The sequence below is a fragment of the Pituophis catenifer genome, unplaced genomic scaffold (assembly GCF_029215685.1).
Source record: "Pituophis catenifer annectens isolate HBS135680 unplaced genomic scaffold, rPitCat1.0.hap2 SCAF_2, whole genome shotgun sequence".
In the NCBI taxonomy this organism is placed as follows: Eukaryota; Metazoa; Chordata; class Lepidosauria; order Squamata; family Colubridae; genus Pituophis; species Pituophis catenifer.
This window is the reverse complement of record NW_027256882.1, coordinates 136,921,712-136,942,411: the sequence shown is the minus strand read 5'-3', so window position 1 is coordinate 136,942,411 and position 20,700 is coordinate 136,921,712. Positions and strand designations below refer to the sequence as shown.

Below are 20,700 nucleotides of genomic sequence, written 5' to 3'. Positions count from 1 at the left end.
TTTTGGACTTGAAACAGTTCTGAAATGATTGAGCCCATTTCAAAAGAATTGTTTCAGATGTAAAACGGTACAACTGTGGAAGTTTTGCACATCTTTATTCAGTACCAGCAGTAAATCATGCAAAATGAATGCCCTCTTAGGAGCCTTGAAGATGACTTTGCTGCAGGATATACAATGTTCAGATTGCTATGCCAAAGGCAATGCAGTAGGAGTTAGAAAAGCTATAGCCAGTAGATCTGAAGAACATCTGTCAAAGGAAGACTGATGTATACAGTACAACTATGTTAACTATCTAAAGGGAGCCAGCTTTGCAAGAGGGCAGCTTATATACACAAGAAAGATGGAATGGCAAGAAGAGGCTTTAAATTCAATAGTTTGGTGAAACAGCAATGCAATGCAAACTAAAGCTGAATTTTTAATTTCCTACCAAACATTCCCAGTAAAGGGAGGGGGAAGAAGACAGCAAGACTTGCTCCAAAACATACATATTTTATGGTACATTTTAGGATTACAAATCCTTAATCTATCTCATAACGTCATAAAATAGTCTTTAGGCGGCCGTCTTACAAATGTGCATAGGAAAAGGCGCTTTGCGGCTTGGTGAAAACGGTCTTCGGAGCCGCCTTAGACTTCAACGCCAATCCCAGAAATTCGAGTCCCTCTCGCGAAAGAGAAGCCCGGGCGGGAACCTGCACAGCCCGGGAAACACCTGGCCTCTCTTGCAAGCTGCGCACCTTTGGCCTCCCGGTTGCTCTTTTAAGCTCTCCCTCCTCCGTCGCTCACGGCGTTGCCCGTTTAAGGCCGCCTCATTCGGGTGTGCAGAGCAGAGGCTGGGCTTGCCGGATCCGAATAGGAGGGAGGGGAGGGATCGGCGAAAGCCAGTCTCGCCAGCAGGATGGCGGAGAAACGCGTGTCCCGCTGGTACTTCGGGGGCCTGGCCTCTTGTGGGGCGGCGTGCTGCACGCACCCGCTGGATTTACTCAAGGTGCGTCCTGGCAAGGGAGGGAAGCAGGGAAGGAGGACTCTTTCTTACTCGGCCGCTTGCTTATCCTGCAGCCGATGTACAGCAGGCTGCGGTAGGGCTAACTAAGGTCTTCCCGGCAGCTACTTCCTTGATCAGTCCAGGGCCCGGGAAGCCTGGTAGGAGCCTCTACCTGGGGCAAATGCGTGGTATGGCCGGAGGCGGATCTCCAACTGTTACCATGGCTGCAATGGTTGCCCAGCTGCCATTTTGGCGCCCTTTAGTCCTAGGAAGCGCTGCCTGACAATAAAGTCGAATATTTGTAGCTCGGGGTTGAGATGAGGGGGGTCCTTGGTGCTCCCTTGAGCTTGCTTGTTTCCTTGCAGACGTTTCATTACCCTAATTAGATAACGTCATCAGTGCTAGTAAGGAGGGCTGTTTGCTGTCAGTTTATATTCTACTGACTTGTCTGCGTTGCCTGCCTGCTTCCATTCATCTTTCTGCTGCCAAGAAATGTACAGAAATCCCTAATTGCCCGCCCGAAAGGCAGATGACCACAAGGAGAGCCAGACTGCCCCCCCCCCCTTGGCTTTGGTGTGATGCTGGGGCTGCCTCTTATTTGGCTATACAAGCTTTTCTTATAGGATTCTAGTCCAACAACTCTCAGGCAGTTGAAGCAAGAAAGTATTGCCCAATTTCATCGCTATTAAAGCATTGTGGGAAGTAGAAAAGCTACACAAATGTTAAAGAGGCCAGAAACACATTTCTTTGCCTTCTTTGCTTGACTTTGACGGAGAACTTGAAGGCACTTACAAATTCCTCTGAGGCTCCTTGGCCAAGACTTCCACTAGTGACTAGGACACTTCTGAAAGAACTTTTCAACTTTTCTGATCTAATTAATGTACAACAATATTTCTTCACAAAGCAACAGATCCTGATACTAATTTTAATGACTGCAAATTAATGACCGCAACTGAGCCCAAAATTTCTATTGCTAAGTGAGACATTTGTAAAGTGAGTTTTACCCCATTTTACAACCTTTCTTGCCACAGCTATTAAATGAATTACTGCAGTTGTTAAGTTAGCAACATAGTTGTTAAGTGAATCTGGCTTCCCCATGGACTTTGCTTGTCAGAAGGCCGCAAAAGGAGATCATGTAACACTGCAATTGTCATAAATGAGCCAGTTGCCAAGCGTTTGAATTTCGATCATGTAATCACAGGGATCTTGCAACAGTTTTAAGTGTAAAAAATGGTCAAGTCCTTTTTTCAGTGCCATTGTAATTTCAAACAGTCACTAAATGAACTGACGTAAATCGAGGACTACTATTTATTTTATTTTTTTAGTAATCCTCGATTATTTTTTTAGTTTGGAAACTTTATTGCTTGATTGTGAGTCATCTTTCTGTCTTTGCATACAAGCCTCAGTTCAGTCAATATACCAGAATTGCACCTGCAGCATTTCCCCTTGAAATACAGGTAGTCCTCCACTTAGAACAGCCACTAAGCGAACTGTTATAAGTTACAATGGCATGGAGAAATGTGTCTTATGACCGTTTTTCACAGTTACCACCTTTGCAGCATCCCCATGGTCCTGGGATCAAAATTCAGATGCTTGGCAACTGTTATGACGGTTGCTGTGTTCCAAGGCCACATGATCCAACTTTTGCGATCTTCTGACAAGCAAAGTCAATGGGGAAGTCAGATTCACTTAACAATCATGTGACTAACTTATCAATTGCGATTTGCTTAATAACTGTAGCAAGAAATGTCGTAAAAAGGGACAAAACTCACTTAACAAATGTCTCAATTAAGAACAGAAATCTTTAGCAGATGAGATGAATTTCAGAGCATGATAGTTTCTAGCCCTGTCCAAAACATTCTGCACTCCTATTCTTTCTACATGGCATTCTAAGAATGGTTGTTCTTAAGGCTGCCTGTTGCTGGATTTTTGGGCCATGCTTGCCAGAAATTCAGATAGTTGTAGCCCCAAAGCCTATGGAGGGCAACAGAACGCAGAAGACTGAGTGAACAACAAGTGGTATCCGTTGCAGAACATTAACCATGCTTGTAATAGCTCTGGTATATCCTTGGGACACTTATCAAGGTCAACCCATAGAAAAGAATAGAGGTGGCATAAATTGGTCAGGCTGCTCAATCTGTTAAAGGCAATTTGCTTTGGAACAGGTGCTTTGAGGGCTTTGCAAGTTTCCATATCCAGCCTCCAGAGCGTTTCCAGATCAAACCTGTTTTATAATCTCACTCATGCTTTTCTCTTCTCAGACATTTGGCACACTTAAATGTGGTCTATGTGGAGGAAAGTTTCCATTTGCTTGTCATTGCCTGGCTATTGGCACCTTCAAGTCAACACAAAGGTGCTAACTCCTGCAGAATTCCTCTTCCTCCTGCATGTGTTCCCTCTGTGACCTGCTGGCTAGCTGCTTGAGGAGCAAATTCCAATTTCATGCTTTACAATAGATCTTTGAACTATCATTAAAAAATTGGTACAATGCCCATCTTAGTCAGAGCTAACTTTTCATTGCCCTCCCCTGACAGCAGATACTTCTGTAGCTTCATCTAATATATATTCTCATCACAGGCTACTTCAAGACATTGATTAGTTAAAGACGATGTACTAGATATTACTCTTAATTGATGAACCACATTGATAGAAATCTGAGGGGGTTGCATTCAAGTGCCTGTTCCCAGCTATTCATTGGGCTTTTAGGACTCCTCTTATACTGGGTGGAATGGAAGAACGTTTGTGCTACTAGACTGAATGTTTGTGTTTTCTCCTGGCATCTCATACAGTACATTCCATATATTCGCCTCCTTGTCTTGTTCAGCTCTCCTCCTTCTACAGCAGGGGTCCTCAACCCCTGGGCCACAGCCCACTACCAGGCCGCAGCCTGTTCAAAACTGGGCCATGAGAGAGATTGGACAAGTGCGTGCACAGGCAAAGCTCTGCTCACAGATATGGAGTTGTGTGTATGCATGTGCTTGCGCCTGCCACTCGCATACACACACCATGCCGGTCCACCAAGCTGAAAAGTTTGGGAACTGCCGTTCTACAGGAGGAAGAGTAATCAGCAAGCCAAACAGCGCTACTATGTTGTTTGATTAACTTTGGGGGCCTTTCACCTAGAACTTCTGTGTGGTTGTATTATTATTAACTTGAGTTGCCCCATAGCAGCACAGACTAGAATAGTTATCTGGGAGCAACTTTTAAGTTGGATTTCCATGCTGCAGAACTGGATAGCTTAACAAGCTCTCAGTGTTGCCGAGTCCTGTGCAAACCTTGGGGTCTTTTGCACTGGCTGAAAGACGTGTTGTTTGCTTTTCACTATTAAAACATCCAAAGTTAACTGCCAATTAGATATACAGTGAGGAATGCAGGGCAGAGCTCTGTCAAAAGAAGAAGAAAGATGAAATTGGAATGGTTGTGGCTAAGAACTAGAACTTGGTGCTTCTGGCTAGATCAGGCATGTCCAACCCACAGGCTGGGTTGGACATGCCTGGACAGCTAGTAATATGGCCTCACAAGATGGTAAACTTTTAACACCATTACGTGATTTATATACATTAACTATAATATATATTTTAAATGCGGCCCAAGACAATCCCTCCTCACTCAGTGCTGTCCGGACAACCCAAAAGGTTGGACACCCATGGGATAGATATTTCCACTTGAGCGGTTAACAAACCCTATTAGAGAGGAAGGAAAGGAATCCAAATGTTTTTATCATAAATTTCTAGATCAAAGGTATTACCGGTGTTATTTCTTATGTGAAACTGGAAAGATCAGTCATAGCTACTGGGAATCTTTTGTCTTTAGGGCCAGGGCAAAACGTTCTCTCTAAGGATGAGCCAGCGGAATCCAGCCCTGTTACTCCTTGAGTACAAGGTTCAAAGTGAATGTTAATATGAGCTTGTGGGACCTTGTGATAGAGGGATAGAGGCAATCTTATGGGCTTCTTGCATCCAGAGTGTTTCAGTGCCTTCTTATTTGGCCTGGGATGCCCCTCAGCGAATGAGATCCAGAAAATGTGAACTTGACCTATCTGCCACTTCTGCTTAGGTTCATCTGCAAACTCAGCAGGAAGTGAAGATGCGCATGACAGGGATGGCGCTACGTGTGATTCGCAACGATGGTTTTCTAGCTCTCTACAATGGGCTCAGTGCCTCGCTTTGCCGACAAGTGAGTGTTTGGCTGCTGCTAAAATGGCTCACCTCATCATCTGCCATCCTGCTTGTTGTGTCCGGTGCCAGCTTCTTGCTTTCATCATTGGCAATGAGAATTCTGCACTTCTGTCCAGCATTTTCTCCTAAAAATCCATGTTGAGCATTCCGAGGACATTCAAGCTCCCAACCAAGCACTTATGAATTTTATGCACTCTCTGAAACTGTAGAATTGTAACAAAATGTCTGTAAAATACTAATGATGAAAATAGAATATTGTTGACTACCTACAGCCATATTGGTAGATCAGGCAAATGCTAAGTATGGAAATTTATGAAATAAACCTGTGTGTTTCTGGACTTTTAACAGAATATGTGCAGGTGGGAAACCTGTGTGTTTCCAGAGTTTAGTAGGTAATATGTGTAGATGGGAATAACTTGGAGTAGAAGCAATTAATTATTTCCACTTCATAATATTTTGACAGTGACAGCTTTTTCCTTCTGCACCTTAAGATCTTGGTTGGTTTTTTCACATACTACATAAATATCCTGCAGAGGCTGATTCTGCAGTCTAAATCAGTCATTCTGTATTAAGCCAGTTGTAATGCTGGCGTTTATGATTTTCATCATTAAGCAGGATCTGAGGGAAAAACTTCACTTGCAGTCACACTTGCCATATATTTTTACAAGCATGACAAACTTAGCCAGGGCAATTTTTTTTTTAACAATAATAATAAAAAACTGAAAGCAAATTTTTTTCATCTTTTAGTGGGGTATACCAAGGATGTTAGGGCACAGAAGTAGAACAGGCATGTCATACTTGCTTAATAAACTTAATTTGCTTATTTTTCTATTTACAAATAGCTAAATGTTATTGTTGCCCAATTTGGGCACTGCAGTTAGGAGGAACCAGCACAGGTAAAGGAGGAGGGGGAAGAGCTTGCATGTGGCCTGTGGACAATGGATATTTGTGATTCTGATGAGTAGATGTCCTAAAGGTGCTTTTTCAGGAGTCAGCTGGACTTTCTTATTTTTTCTTTGAAGACGTTTCGCTCCTCATCCAATGTTTTCAAAGAAAAAACAAAGTCCTGTTGACTCCTAAAAAAGCACCTTTGGGACAACCATGACCTGGGTGATTCAGAATCTCCATAGACTGATGAGCAGTTGCCACATCCTCTTGTGACTCTTTTCTGCTTCTTCAGATGACGTACTCTCTCACCCGCTTTGCCATCTATGAGACAGTGCGAGACAGCTTGAGCCAGGGTGCCCAGGGGCCATTGCCCTTCTACCAGAAGGTGCTGCTAGGTGCAGTAGGAGGTGAGCTGGAGCTTGGCAAGTACAGAAAGAAGGGTGAAGTCATATCAGGCTGGGCAGTGGTTTTTCATCTGCTGTCCTTTGGTTGCAGGATTTACCGGTGGATTCGTGGGGACCCCAGCTGATATGGTGAATGTCAGGTCAGTTTTTCTTTCTTCTCCTCCCCAAAACTCAGTTCTGGATCTTTAGGAGGATCCTAAATTAGTGGAGGGTAGAGAAGGATTTTATTTTGCCAAGAACAAGGCTACAATTTGGTGAAATCTGCACTCTTAGGATATTCTAGTGCAGGGCTGTCAAACTCGTGGCCTGTAGCAGTGGTAAAATCCAAATTTTTTTACTACCGGTTCTGTGGGTGTGGTTTGGTGGGCATGGTGTGGCTTGGTGGGTGTGGCTAGGTGGGTGTGGCAGGGGAAGGATACTGCAAAATCTCCATTCCCACCCCACTCCTGGGGGAAGGATATTGCAAAATCTCCATTCCCACCCTACTCTGGGGCCAGCCAAAGGTGGCATTTGCTGGTTCTCCGAACTACTCAAAATTTCCACTACCAGTTCTCCAAAACGTGTCAGAACCTGCTGGACTTCACCCCCAGCCTATAGGCCAGATGCATCATGCGCTGCCTACGCCCACACCCAGTTTAGCGAAGGGGGGGAAGTCGTGATTCGTCATATGACGACACTGTGATGACGCAGGTTTGACACTCCTGTTCAAGTGTCTCTACTTCTTAAGGTCGTTTTGAGCAAACAAAGCTATATTTGGTGGGGTGCTTGAAGAGAGAGGGTTTTTTTTTTTCCCCACATCTCAACACTGCTGTCATGTTCTTTTCCAGGATGCAGAATGACATTAAGCAGCCAGCACATCTGCGACGCAAGTGAGTATCAGAGCTGTATTAGATGCAAAAAGTGAACAAATATGGGAAGGCAAAGAAGAGCATTGGGGGAAGGAAGGGCTATGTGGCCTGTCTCTGTTCAAAAAAAACCCTCTTGAATATGCAGGAGCACAGAGGGACAAAATTGATCTTCAGATGTTCATTCTCTCAAGTCTAAGATCTCTTTTAAATTGGTGGCAATCTCACCACAGATGTCTAAATCCCATCTGTCAGAGTTATCAGACAGAAAATGGGATTAAAAGTCTTTAATCCCAGCTGGGGATTAAAGTAGCCAGCTGGGGTAGTGAGTGCCTGTCAGAATTACATGAATATTAATGAAAGCTGTTATCTCTTCCTGTTTTCCAGCTACTCCCATGCCTTGGATGGCCTGTATCGGGTGTTTCGTGAAGGTAAGAATGTAATCAGTGTACAGCCGAAATATATTGTGACTCTAGGACAGGGATGTCAAACTCGTGGCCCACGGAGCAGATGCGTCACACGCTGGCCATGCCCATCCCTGGTTTCGCGAAGGGGGGAAAAAGTTGTGATACATCATGTGACGACGTGACGACACGAGTTTGACACCCCTGCTCTAGGAGACCCTTGTTGAATTAAGCTTACTTGAAGGGGAAAAGAATCCCCTGAGCAGAACACTCTATAGTAGAATTTGTGGGCAACTAGTGGCCCTCCAGGGAGGGCTACATTATGGCTTCTGTGGGTCCTAGGCACTTTTGTCTTTGTCCCTTTCTCTAGAATAGGAGTGGGGAACTATAGCCCTTTTATGACTTGTGGACTTCAACTCCCAGAATTCCCGAGTCAGCCATATTGACTCAGGAACTCTGGGAGTCGAAGTCCACAACTCATAAAGGGGCCATAGTTCCCCATCTCTGCTCTAGAGAAATAATGCAGATAGTCCTCACTCTGATAATTGGAACCAGCAACTCTGTCGCCCAGAGTCCCTTGGGAGTTGGGCGGCAAAGAAATGCGACAAAATAAATAAATAAATAAATAAATCTGTCGCTAAGTGATCATAAAGCATGATGTCATCTGACTACATCAAGTTACAACAGCGGTTGTGGCAGTTCTGTTTGCTGTTGTTAAGCGAATCCTGCATGTTTGTTAAGCATGACACCATGTGATCACTATCTGAGACCTCCTGCCAGTTTTCCCACTGACTTTGCTTATCGGAAGCAGCAGTGAAGGTCACAAATGGTGATCACCTGACCACATCACACGGCGACTGTTTTAATGGCAAACTGGTTGCCAAGTGTCTGAATCATGATCATGTGACTGGGGGATGCTGTGATAGCCACAATGGTCTTGTAAGTATCTTTGTTCAACTCCATCAGATGATTGCTGAACGGTTGTTAAACAAGGACTACGTATTTAGTGTGATTTTTCAACATTTTCTGGCATACTTTTCTCTTATAACTTCTGATGATTTAATATCACAAATGTGAGAATTAAATTTTCTTGGTAGCATTTAATATATGATTAAGCTTTTAATTTGCATTCTATGCATATTTTATTTGTATTTTATGTATTTGTACTATGTATATCTTCAAGAGTGAAAGACGAGACATGAAATTTCTACTTCACTTTTATTCTTTCTGTGTTAAAAGGATTTTTTGTGAGCCTTAGGCACTGTGCCTCTTGTGCATAATGGGTAAGCAGGTCCATTTTCAGTAATCCAGCCAGTGGAGGTGGGTGCAGGAGCCCAGTATGTGGTTGTCGTGGTTGCTCCATCCTGGTGGTCTTATATCTTCTCTCTTTTCAATTGGAGGTTGATCCTTACGGATCAGTGATGCTTCTAGTTATAGGTTGTCCTCAAATTACAACCACAATGGCGTCCCAAATTTCTGTTGCTGAGCAAGACAGTTTGCTAATTGCATTTTGCCTCATTTCACGACCTATTTTGCCATAGTCATTGAGTGAATCACTGCAGTTGTCATTAAACGACATCTGGCTTCTCTCCCCCCCAACACCCCTTTGACTTTATTTGTTGGAAGCTGTCAGGAAAGGTTACAAATGGTGATAACAGGACCCCCGGGACAGTAAAACCATCATAAATAACATGCCGGTTGCCAAGCAACCATATTTTGATCACATGATCATGGGGGTGCTATGATGGTGATGAGTTTGAAAACTGATCACGAGTCAATTTTTTCAGTGCCATTGTAACTTCAAAAAGCCACTGAACGAATGGTTTATAAGTTGAGGACTACCTGTATAGGCAGAAGGCACCATGAAGTATTCTTGAGGCAGAGGCTTTTGAAGCAGGTCCTCGGCTTCCTCCTTGCCAGGTACAGAAGGTAAAAATCAAAGCCCTTCTTAAGATCCAGATTGTGGTTCTTGAGAACTGAGCAATCTTCCTCCAAACGCCTTCTGGGTGTTTGATTTGAACTGTCTGATTTATAGCCTGCGTAGTCCTAGATGACAGCTGGTGTCCCATCCAAATCTCACTTGGAAGCCAGAAGTGAGAGTAGCTTGTTTTGCTCAAGGATATTAGCTGTCAGTTAGAGTGCAATGAATGTGAAATTTATCAGGGTTATTTTTGAAATTGAACTCGTGGCAGAGCATATAAAATGCACTTGTATTAGCCAGAGCGTCTTTGCTACAGTTAGATTTAATCTGCAAGCATTTAATAGGATCTTCCCTTGATCTTCATCAGCAGATGTATTTGTTTGCCTCTTTCATTGTGGCTACGTACATTGAGGCATCTTTCTTTTCAGACACAGCCGTCTAACCTTTTTATAGCCATTATATCCAGTCTGGGATGTGTATTGCTGATTGGTTTATTCTGCTCTCCGGGTGTTTTCGTAAATATACTCTGCCATTCTTTTTCCTTGAGAGTAATAGAAGAATACCTGTTCTTGAGGGATGCCTTGTGGGGAGGAAGAGCTGCATCTGCACAGGATAAGCGGAAAACACTACTAAAATGGAATCTGTAAACACCAGGCTTTTGTCTTTGCAGAGGGTGTGAGGAAATTGTTCTCAGGAGGAACAATGGCATCCAGCAGAGGAGCCTTGGTTACTGTTGGACAGGTAAGAATCCAGAGTCAATGTTGCCTGTGAGCCTCTTCTGAACATAAATAAGTGTGTCCATCTAGGCCAAGAATGGACAGGTAGTCCTCAACTTACAACAGTTCGTTTAGTGACCATTCAAAATTACAACGGCACCGAAAAAAGTGACTAATGACCATTTTTCACAGTTATGACCTTTGCAGCATCCCCATGATCATGTGATCAAAATGCTTGGCAACTGATTCATATTTATGACAGTTGCAGTGTTCCAAGGTCATATGACCACCTTTTGCAAACTTCTGACGAGCAACTAATGTAACAGCTGCAGTGATTTACTTAACAACCAGAAAGAAAGGTCACACAATGGAGCAAAACTCATTTAACTACTGTCTTGCTTAAGAACAGAAATTTGGGGATCGGTTGTGGTCGTATGTTGAGGACTACCTGCAGATACACATTCATAAACATGAAGGATGTGCAAAATTCATGGACCTGAAACAGAATATTTGAGGGAACCTCAGAATACTCTGGTCCCCTTCCAGAGCGTGCCAGTCCAAGGGCAAGATCCAGTTTGGTCTAATGGTTAAGGCACCAGTTCTAGTCCCACCTTAGACATGAAAGCTGGTTGAGTGACCTTGGGCCAATCCTGCCCTCTGGGTCCAAACAAGGGTGGTTGTTATGGGGAAAATAGGAGGAAGCAGGAATATTAGGTATGCTCATCAGCTTGCGTTACTTATAAAAAATAATAAAGGTGAGATAAATATTGGTGGCTTTCAGAAAGAAATTTCCCAGGAGTGGCTCAAGATACTCTGAATATGGCATTAGATCTGGGGCACTTCGAACATGGGATTGATTCAGGAAGCTATGAAGTTGCCTTCGGAATAGATCACTTGACGAGCTAAATATTCCACCATTTTCATGCTGCCTCTGTCCAAACCGTTCAGTTGTACATAGCAAGAGCAATAGCCCTTAGACTTATATACCGCTTCACAGTGCTTTACAGCCCTCTCTAAGCAATTTACAGAGTCAGCGTATTGCCCCTAACAACTTGGGTCCTCATTTTACCCACCTCGGAAGGATGGAAGGCTGCGTCAGCCTTTGAGCCTGGTGAGATTTGAACTGCCAAATTGCAGTCAACCAGCAGTCAGCAGAAGTAGGCTGCAGTACTGCACTCTAACCACTGCACCATCTTAGCTAATGTACGTCTGTTTTTTAAAATGTTTAAAAAACATGTTTCTTTAAAGCCCACTATCCATAGAATCTTCTGGTTGTGTGCATGTGCCAGTTGTGCCCGTTCTAGATCAGGGGCACTACTCATGGTCACTTGTGCCTTGGTCACCTCTTGGTTAGACTACCACAATACACTCTACATGGGGCTACAGTATCTTCAGCTGGTGCAAAATGCAGTGTTGAGAGCAGTTACAGTCAGGTCCAGAAATATTGGGACATCGACACAATTCTAACATCTTTGGCTCTATACACCACCACAATGGAGTTGGAATGAAACAAACACAATGTCCGTTAACTGCAGACTGTCAGCTTTAATTTGAGGGTATGTACATCCAACTCAGGTGAACGGTGTAGGACTTACAGCAGTTTGCATATGTACCTCTCTCTTGTTAAGGGACCAAAAGTAATGGGACAGAATAATAATCATAAATCAAACTTTCCCTTCTTAATACTTGGTTGCAAATCCTTTGCAGTCAATCACAGCCTGAAGTCTGGAACGCATAGACATCACCAGACGCTGGGTTTCATCCCTGGTGATGCTCTGCCAGGCCTCTACTGCAACTGTCTTCAGTTCCTGCTTGTTCTTGGGGCATTTTCCCTTCAGTTTTGTCTTCAAAAGTGAAATGGATGCTCAATGGGATTCAGGTCAGGTGATTGACTTGGCCATTGCATAACATTCCACTTCTGTCCCTTCAAAAACTCTTTGGTTGCTTTTGCAGTATGCTTTGGGTCAGTGTCCATCTGCACTGTGAAGCGTCGTCCAATGAGTTCTGCAGCATTTGGCTGAATGTGAGCAGATAATATTGCCCGAAACACTTCAGAATTCATCCTGCTGCTTTTGTCAGCAGTCACATCATCAATAAATACAAGAGAACCAGTTCCATTGGCAGCCATACATGCCCACGCCATGACACTACCACCACCATGCTTCACTGATGAGGTGGTATGCTTAGGATCATGAGCAATTCCTTTCCTTCTCTATACTCTTCTCTTCCCATCACTCTGGTACAAGTTGATCTTGGTCTCATCTGTCCATAAGATCTTGTTCCAGTACTGTGAAGGCTTTGTTAGATGTTGTTTGGCAAACTCTAATCTAGCCTTCCTGTTTTTGAAGCTCACCAATGGTTTACATCTTGTGGTGAACCCTCTGTATTCACTCTGGTGAAGTCTTCTCTTGATTGTTGACTTTGACACAGATACACCTACCTCCTGGGGAGTATTCTTGATCTGGCCAACTGTTGTGAAGGGTGTTTTCTTCACCAGGGAAAGAATTCTTCGGTCATCCACCACACTTGTTTTCCATGGTCTCCCAGGTCTTTTGGTGTTGCTGAGCTCACCGGTGCATTCCTTCTTTTTGAGAATGTTTCAAACAGTTGTTTTGGCCACGCCTAATGTTCTTGCTATCTCTCTGATGGGTTTGTTTTGTTTCTTCAGCTTAATGATGGCTTGCTTCACTGATAGTGACAGCTCTTTGGATCTCATCTTGAGAGTTGACAGCAACAGATTCCAAATGCAAATAGCACACTTGAAATGAACTCTGGGCCTTTTATCTGCACATTGTAATTGGGGTAATGAGGGAATATCACACACCTGGCCATGGAACCGCTGAGAAACCAATTGTCCCTTTACTTTTGGTCCCTTAACAAGAGGGAGGCACATATACAAACTGCTGTAAGTCCTATACCGTTCACCTGAGTTGGATGTACATACCCTCAAATTAAAGCTGACAGTCTGCCGTTAACGCACATTGTGTTTGTTTCATTCCAACTCCATTGTGGTGGTGTATAGAGCCAAAGATGTTAGAATTGTGTCGATGTCCCAATATTTCTGGACCTGACTGTATGTGTATCTCTGGTAGAACAAACATCACTCCTCTGCTTTATGAGCTGCATTGGTTATCAGTGTGTTGCCAGGTGCTGGTGTGAACTTTTAAAGCCCTTCATGGCATGGGACCAGGTTATTTGAGAATCACCTGTTCCCTATTTCATCTGCCCATCTAATCAGATCCAGCAGAGAGAGCATGTTATAATTCCGTCACCTAGGGCAGTGGCCCCCAACGGGGCTTTGCTTATTTGCGCAGCCCAGTTTCTGGGGTTGGGGATAGGTGAACTATTGAGGTGGCTCCAGTTTTTTAAACAACTCTTCACCTACTATTCTTTGTATTAGTTTTTATACTTTTTAATGTATTTAATGTATGAGCCGTAGTGGTGCAGTGGTTAGAATGCAGTTCTGCAGGGCTAACTCACTGCTCACTCCAGGAGTTCAATTCTGACCGGCTCAAGGTTGACTCAGCCTTCCATCCTTCCAAGGTCAGTAAAATGAGGACCCAGATTGTTAGGGGCAATATGCTGACTCTGTAAACTGCTTAGAAAAGGCTGTAAGACACTGTGAAGTGGTATATAAATATAAATATAAGCGGTATATAAGTGTGAGTGCCATTGCTATTTATTAACTGTTTTTAGCTTTGTTATACGCTGTCCAGAGTCGCTTGTTTGTGAGATGGGTGGCTATATATAATTTGGTTTAATTGATTAATAAAACAAATACTCAATATTTGTGTTCTTGTGGATTTTAAATTGGCAGCTGGTCAGCCGTTATGTAGCCACTTTTAATCAAGCAAAGCTCTGTCTTATATTCTTATATTGTATAGAAGTTCTTACTAAATTCTGAGAGAATGGTATTCCATGGTGTCCAGAAATGAATAGCAAGGTGACTTCAGCTTTCCTACTTAGGATATTTAAAGTATTTTAAGCATCTTTCTTCTCTGCTTCTCATTCAAGAGGACAAAATTTAACCGACTGGCTATAATCCCTTGTATTCTGTCTGTGTTTCTGGGACTGCAAAAAAAAGTGGAGGCTGGAGAGGTTACAGAAGGAGGAAGGTTATTCTTTGAGGAGGATATGTAGTACTCCTTTTCTGTGGGGAATTAACTCTGTACGATGGCATCACCCTGGGGAAATTGCGAAGCCACAACAGGGTTAGGGAATGTAATCTCAACAGCTCAGGCACACTTTGGCGTGATTTAGATGTTTAACAACTGCAGACCTCTGGCACCTTTATTTTTATGGTAGTCCCAGTGGGAAAGGAGAGGCTGATCACAGATCCATTACGGCAGGATTGTCAAACTCTCGTCAGATGCGTCATGTGCTGGCCACGCCCACGCCCGGTTTAGCAAAGGGGAAAAAAGTCCTGTTATGTCACATGACGACATGAGTTTGACACCCCTGCATTAAGAGCTCCAAACTAAAAACCCATGAACTCCTAACCTGATCTATCTGATCCCTTGGGGTTTAGCAGAAGTTTGAGCCCGTCTGCTTAATTTCCAAATCTGCTCATGACGCTCACAAACAGCCTTATTGTTTTCCGTTTCTTTGCAGCTCGCTTGCTATGACCAGGCAAAGCAGTTGGTTCTTGGGACCGGTTTACTCGCTGACAATATTTTTACTCATTTCCTGGCCAGTTTTATTGCCGTATGTATATATCCGTGTTGGTGCAAAGTGAGCTAAGGGTGTGTATTTGTGTGCCTTTATAAGAGTTTTTGCTACTTACGCTAATGTTCAAGGGTTGCTCTGCCAGTTCCTTGAAAAGGTGGAGTACAGCCTATTTCCCAGAGCTGCCAAGGCTGGGAGTAGGCTGGATTGCTGCATATATCCAGGTTTTCTCTGCATGTTCTGGGCACCTTGTCCCTGCATTTTAATTTTAAGAGGGAAATGTCTGTTGATTAAGAAAAATCACATTGTAAGGTTAAAGTGGTAGATGAATATCAGCACACAGGTGGTGGCTCACCAAGGCAAATAAAACACAGATGCATTTGGCATTGCTACTCTACCCACCCCCCTTATCTGATGCTTCAAAAAATATGCAAGATCTAAACGTCACACTTGATGGGAGACTTTGGCATTATGGATCAAAAACTATTCTGATTTACATAGACCCAAAGTCCTCGTTATTTTAAGCAGCTGCTAAAGTGCACCTGAGTTATCCACATAGTTTGCAAAGCTATGTTTTGTTTTGTTTAAGCGGGCTTTATTAAATGAACTATTGTCTGGATTTACATTATGCTCTAAAGCTAGACAAGAAATTGGCAAGCCAAGGCCCATTTTTTCAGGCTTTGGAGCACCCCCCCCACCTTCCCAGATTTCTGAAAACAAAGGATATTTTTTGCTATTTTAGCTAGAAAACAGGTGAAAATTAACAGTGTTTTAACTATCGTCCTTCACCAGCCAAGGGTGCTCATCTGTGCCAGAATTCATGGTTTATTTTCCGATTGATAAAGGCAAAGGAAAGGTCATTAAAAGGGAAGAGTATCTTCTAGATACAATGCCATATACTTTACATAAGAAATGGGGTTTACAGATGACTTCAAAGACAAGAAGATTAGCTGTTAGGGAGGCTGTCCCAGGCAATGAGGTCAGATTAACAGGAGGCTCTAGAGCAGGGGTGTCAAACTCACTATGACACGTTGTCATGTAATGTATCACAACTTTTTCCCCCTTCACTAAAACGGGGGTGACCGTGGCCAATGTGTGATGTATCCGTGAGTTTGACACCCGTGCTCTAGAGCAGGGTTTTTCAAATTGACAATTCAATTGTCAATTTGGGACTTCAATTCCCAGAATTCCTTAGCCAGCATATTGGCTGAGGAAATCTGCGAGTTGAAGTCCACACATCGTCAAGTTGCCAAGTTTGAAAAACCCTACTCCAGGGGGAAAACAAAGTTTCTGATTCTTCTATAAAAGATCATGCAATAACTCCAGAAGCTCTAACTTGCTTGGGATGATGCAAGTTGTAGTTGAACACATCTGAAAGAGGTGAAGTTAGAGAAGACTTATTTTCCATTTTAAGCCTGTCTAACTGATTGTCTTTTAGTTTCATACAACTGGATGGCTGTAATGGCCTGCCTAAGTGAAAAGACTTTTCCCATTTCTAATGGGGCAGGAGAGATGTGGTGCATTGTGCATACCCATCTGATATACAATAAGTTATATTCAGTTCCAGATAGAGCACAAGCCATTCTCCCCCATGCAACATCTCAGATCAGTCTGAATCTGTTTTTGTCATCCTCCTTTTTCTGAACTGTAGGGAGGATGTGCTACATTCCTGTGTCAACCCTTGGATGTGCTAAAAACACGACTTATGAATTCCCAAGGCGAATATCGGGTGAGTGATTGGTTTGCCGTGATTGCCAGCTTTCTGATTCGTTAGAGAGCAGGTGCTCACATTAAACACCAGTGGCTAGGCATTGCTGTCTTTGCCACTTGGCGTCACAGCCCTGTGATTTCAGCATTGTTCTGTTCTTGAATTTCATTAAAAAGCTAAGAGATGAAACCTTGTGAGGATCTGGGTGGGTTCTGGAGCTGGAGTCAAATCCGCATGCACTGAGTTCTTCCCATTTTGTTTCAGGGTGTCATGCATTGTGCAGTGGAAACGGCCAAGCTTGGGCCATTGGCTTTTTATAAGGTAATATGGGAGAGATGGGAGCCAGAGTGAGTAATCATGGCATATAGATCAAACAGGAGCAGAAGAATTTGCTTAGAATTTCTCATATTCCCATGCATTCCTGTCCCACAAGTGCTGGCCTCCATCCTGTTTCTGTCTGATTGTTTACCTTAATCAAAACGTGCAAGGTGGCCTCCATCTTTTCTCTCCAGTGCTTAGCCATTGGTGGCAACTAGCCTGAGGCTAAGATCTCCCCTTATTGGTTTAGGGCTGCTGCCCAGTTATAAACAAGACACAGGGGAGCAGAATATGCAATATGTACTTTGTTTTAGCAATGAGTTCTCGTCTGTCATATGCTGTTTGATTCCTAGTCCTACCTTGCCTTCTTATATCAATGTGTATTGGAGAAGGCTACTGTATGCAGCTGAAACTCCACAGTGGCCAAAGCTGATTTCCCCCTCCCCCCTTTTTCTCTTCTAGGGCCTTGTTCCTGCCGGCATTCGCTTGGTCCCTCATACTGTGCTCACTTTTGTCTTCCTGGAGCAACTACGCAAATACTTTGGGATTAAAGTATTGACCTAAGGGAGAAGAGACCTGTTAAGAGTTAAAAAAAGATGGGGAACAGGGACTACAGAGTTCCAGAATTGTTGGGTGTCATATTCTTTCCCTCCTTGAGGGGCAGGTACCCCCTTCAGTGCCAGGGCACTGTCTGACATCTCACAGAAAGTCCTTGTTTGGCATCTGCTCTTGGCCAGCTCTTCAATATGGTTTGGTGCCTACTAGTGGAGTAGCCCACTAGGATTTTCAGTGACCAGTCCCAAATACCTCTCTTCTCTGCCCATCAGCACCCAGGACCTTTTCAGTGTTGAAGGCTTGCTGATATCACAGCATTCCTCATCAACTCCCAACCTCTCTGTCTCCTTGCCATAATAGCCAGCATTCCAACAGCCATGTCTGATTTTTTTTCTTATTAATATGCTTTTCTTTTGTGCTGTCAACAGGCATGTGCCTCATTCAGAAGCCCCCCCCACACACACAAACACACAATGTTGAAAACATTGTTCTCCTAGTCTCATGTATAGCCATACCCTTCCCATCTGTGTGAGGATTCCTTTCTCCCCAAGCGGAAGGGTGTTGGCCTTTATGTGGGAGGGAGATCCTTCATCACAAGTTTGTTTCACTTCTAAATGTTACAGTTAGGGGCTGGAAAGGGGTTCTGGTGACTGCCAAGGGCAGTTGATAGCAATATCAGGCAGGCAGGGGCCTTGACATAGCGGGATCTCCAATTATTATTCAATAATGTGGAGAGAACAATGCTTTTCTCACTCTGTCCTGCCTGCTCCCTTTCTCCTACCTCAGTCTTCTTTTACCCTTAGAGCTGCAGTCCAAGGAACAAGCGGTCCTCTGTGTTTATTTCCTGGGATTGTGGCATTGGGCAAGTGATGTCCTTCCACACACCCCAGTCCGTAGCCAGTCTAATATCACTCTTCTCCTTCAATTGCCTCCTTAAGCTTGTTCAACCAAAGCCTTCTGAAGCCAAAGGGCCTTATACTGATGAGAGGGTGCCTTGGAAACTCCTATCTAAGAGGGAACAGGTTTTCTGAATGCATGTAGATCTCCCCCCCATCCTGTGAATGGGCAGTGCAGCTGCCCACTTAAAGTTCAGAGATGGGAGGTAAAACTGGAGAGGCCTTGTGAGGTCCTTGGAAGAATAAAAAAAAGGAGCCTAGCAAATGGGATCCTTTTTGTCCCTGTGGGATATGGGCTTCGGTGTCAAGTCAGAAGGCCACCAATTTTTTATAGTAACTACAATATATTTGTTTGTTGAGCTTTTATCCTGAGCCTTTCTGGTACCACTGGAAGAAGCATCAAAGGCTGTGGAATCTTCCCCGATTGCCTTGCTCTTACTGTGACAGCATCTAGATCCTACTGTAACATTGATGTATTCTTTGTTTTTCTGTCTCGGAGCCTGTTTAATGAAAAAAATTTGGGGCATCTATTGATTTTATCCTCCACTAACCTGTGGAAGGGCTGCTGGCTACATTCAGTGTGCCATTCAGAGGGTGGGGAGTGGGGGTGTGATTATTGCCAATTCCAAGAATCGGAGCCAGTGATCAGCACTTTAGGAATCATGAAAATAAAGTGATTGTGCAAAGCAGGTGTTATTTATTTCTGGATTGCCAAATAATCTTACATGCTGCAATGTTGCGTTCATTCCAGAATTGAAGCTGCAAATACATGGAGCAATAATTATACAATTGTAGAGAGAAATGGGTGGTGAAACTGGATTGGCGACATGGATTAATTTTCCACAGGAATTCGTTTTCAAAACTGCAGAAATATTTTGCGAATTTGTCTTTCTGAATGATTTTTAATATTTCGATCACCAATAATTTCACTGAAATTTCACCATAGTTGTAAGAGATGGCCTGACAGTAGTGTTACTAATTAAAGACCGGGATATGTGGAATCGTATAATTTATCTACTGTCCCATTTAACAAATGACCAGTTAGTCAATAATTGAGAAAGATGGCACAAAAATTTACCCAAGCAGTTAAAGCAACTGTTTTACATGGGGTAGTAAAAAGAAATAGAAGGCAGGAGCTTATTACGAATGGTATATAGCAAAACCTTACAAGATCCTGGTAGCAGGAGTGAAATCCACTTACCTTTGCTAACGGTTCGCAAATGTGAGAGAGAGCGCTACGCATGCACATGCCTCTTCCATCCATGCACAGAGCCTTCTAAGCTTTCCTTCTCAGAATTTTTCTGTGATTAAAGGAGAAGTTGATGAAATCCCTACATTGGGTAAGGCAAAGTTTAATTCTTCAGGCTCAGAGAATCACCAATCTTGGCTTTGAATTTGAGCTGCTAGCTCTGCTCGGTGACAGACAGAGGCCAGAATTACTGAGCAGTTCCTTAAATGAGTCCTGAAAAGATAGGGTGGGGGGGTACTGGTAATTCCCAAGCTGTGCTCCTCAGTCATGATATGCATGCCTGAATGGTGTACAGTCCACAGCTACCACATAGCTAGAAACTTTTGCCATGCTATGGGCCGCCTCCTGTGTGGCCTGCCTCACAGATGAGCCCGGCAGACGCTGCCAATTAAACCTGGAGTGAAAGCTCATGTTGGTGGAGTTTAATGATCCTTGGCATAGCATTTTGTTCGAAGTGTAGCTGCTTTGGGCAGTGATCCAGTGTCCAGAGGTAGAAATATCCTGTAGGACAATGTTTTCCAATCCTGGCAACTTTGAGATGTCTGTACTCCAATTCCGGAGTTGAAGTCCAGACATTTAAAGTTGCCAGGATTAGAAATTCCACTGTAGGATCTGTTAGTGACTGAGGCATCCTGAGGAGTAGAAAGGGGTCTAAGGAGTCATGTTTCCTTTGCAACTATCACTGAAAAAGCCTCTGACTGTTTTGGGGGTCAGAAAGTACTTTGGTTGCATTGGTTCTGTCACCTTGAATGTTTGGTCTCTTTGAATACAAAGGAGGATACAAAGAAAATACAATCCCTCTATTGTATTCACAAAAGAGGGAAGGGGGACTTCCTCACCCTGCCCATCTTGGCACGCCAATACTGAATTGATGGATTGTGCATCTAACACTGGAGCTGTTGAGATGGTGCAGCCACTCTTGCCACTCAGCAGATGGAGCTCAAGCATTGATGGCTCCCTCCAGTGTTAGC

At 43.5% G+C, this 20,700-nt stretch overlaps 1 protein-coding gene across 1 annotated transcript; it reads left to right on the top strand.

Annotated features, from left to right (window-relative positions):
* The first annotated feature begins 569 nt into the window (after positions 1 to 569).
* On the top strand, positions 570 to 19,166 carry SLC25A10 (solute carrier family 25 member 10). Its single transcript, XM_070937655.1, is given in 13 exon segments — positions 570 to 608; positions 610 to 851; positions 853 to 985; positions 5,039 to 5,158; positions 6,341 to 6,455; positions 6,544 to 6,592; positions 7,280 to 7,321; positions 7,685 to 7,728; positions 10,293 to 10,363; positions 14,950 to 15,042; positions 16,655 to 16,732; positions 16,976 to 17,032; positions 17,492 to 19,166. Coding segments are annotated over 13 exon segments (1,185 nt in total). The 3' UTR covers positions 17,594 to 19,166.
* The last annotated feature ends 1,534 nt before the right edge of the window (positions 19,167 to 20,700 follow it).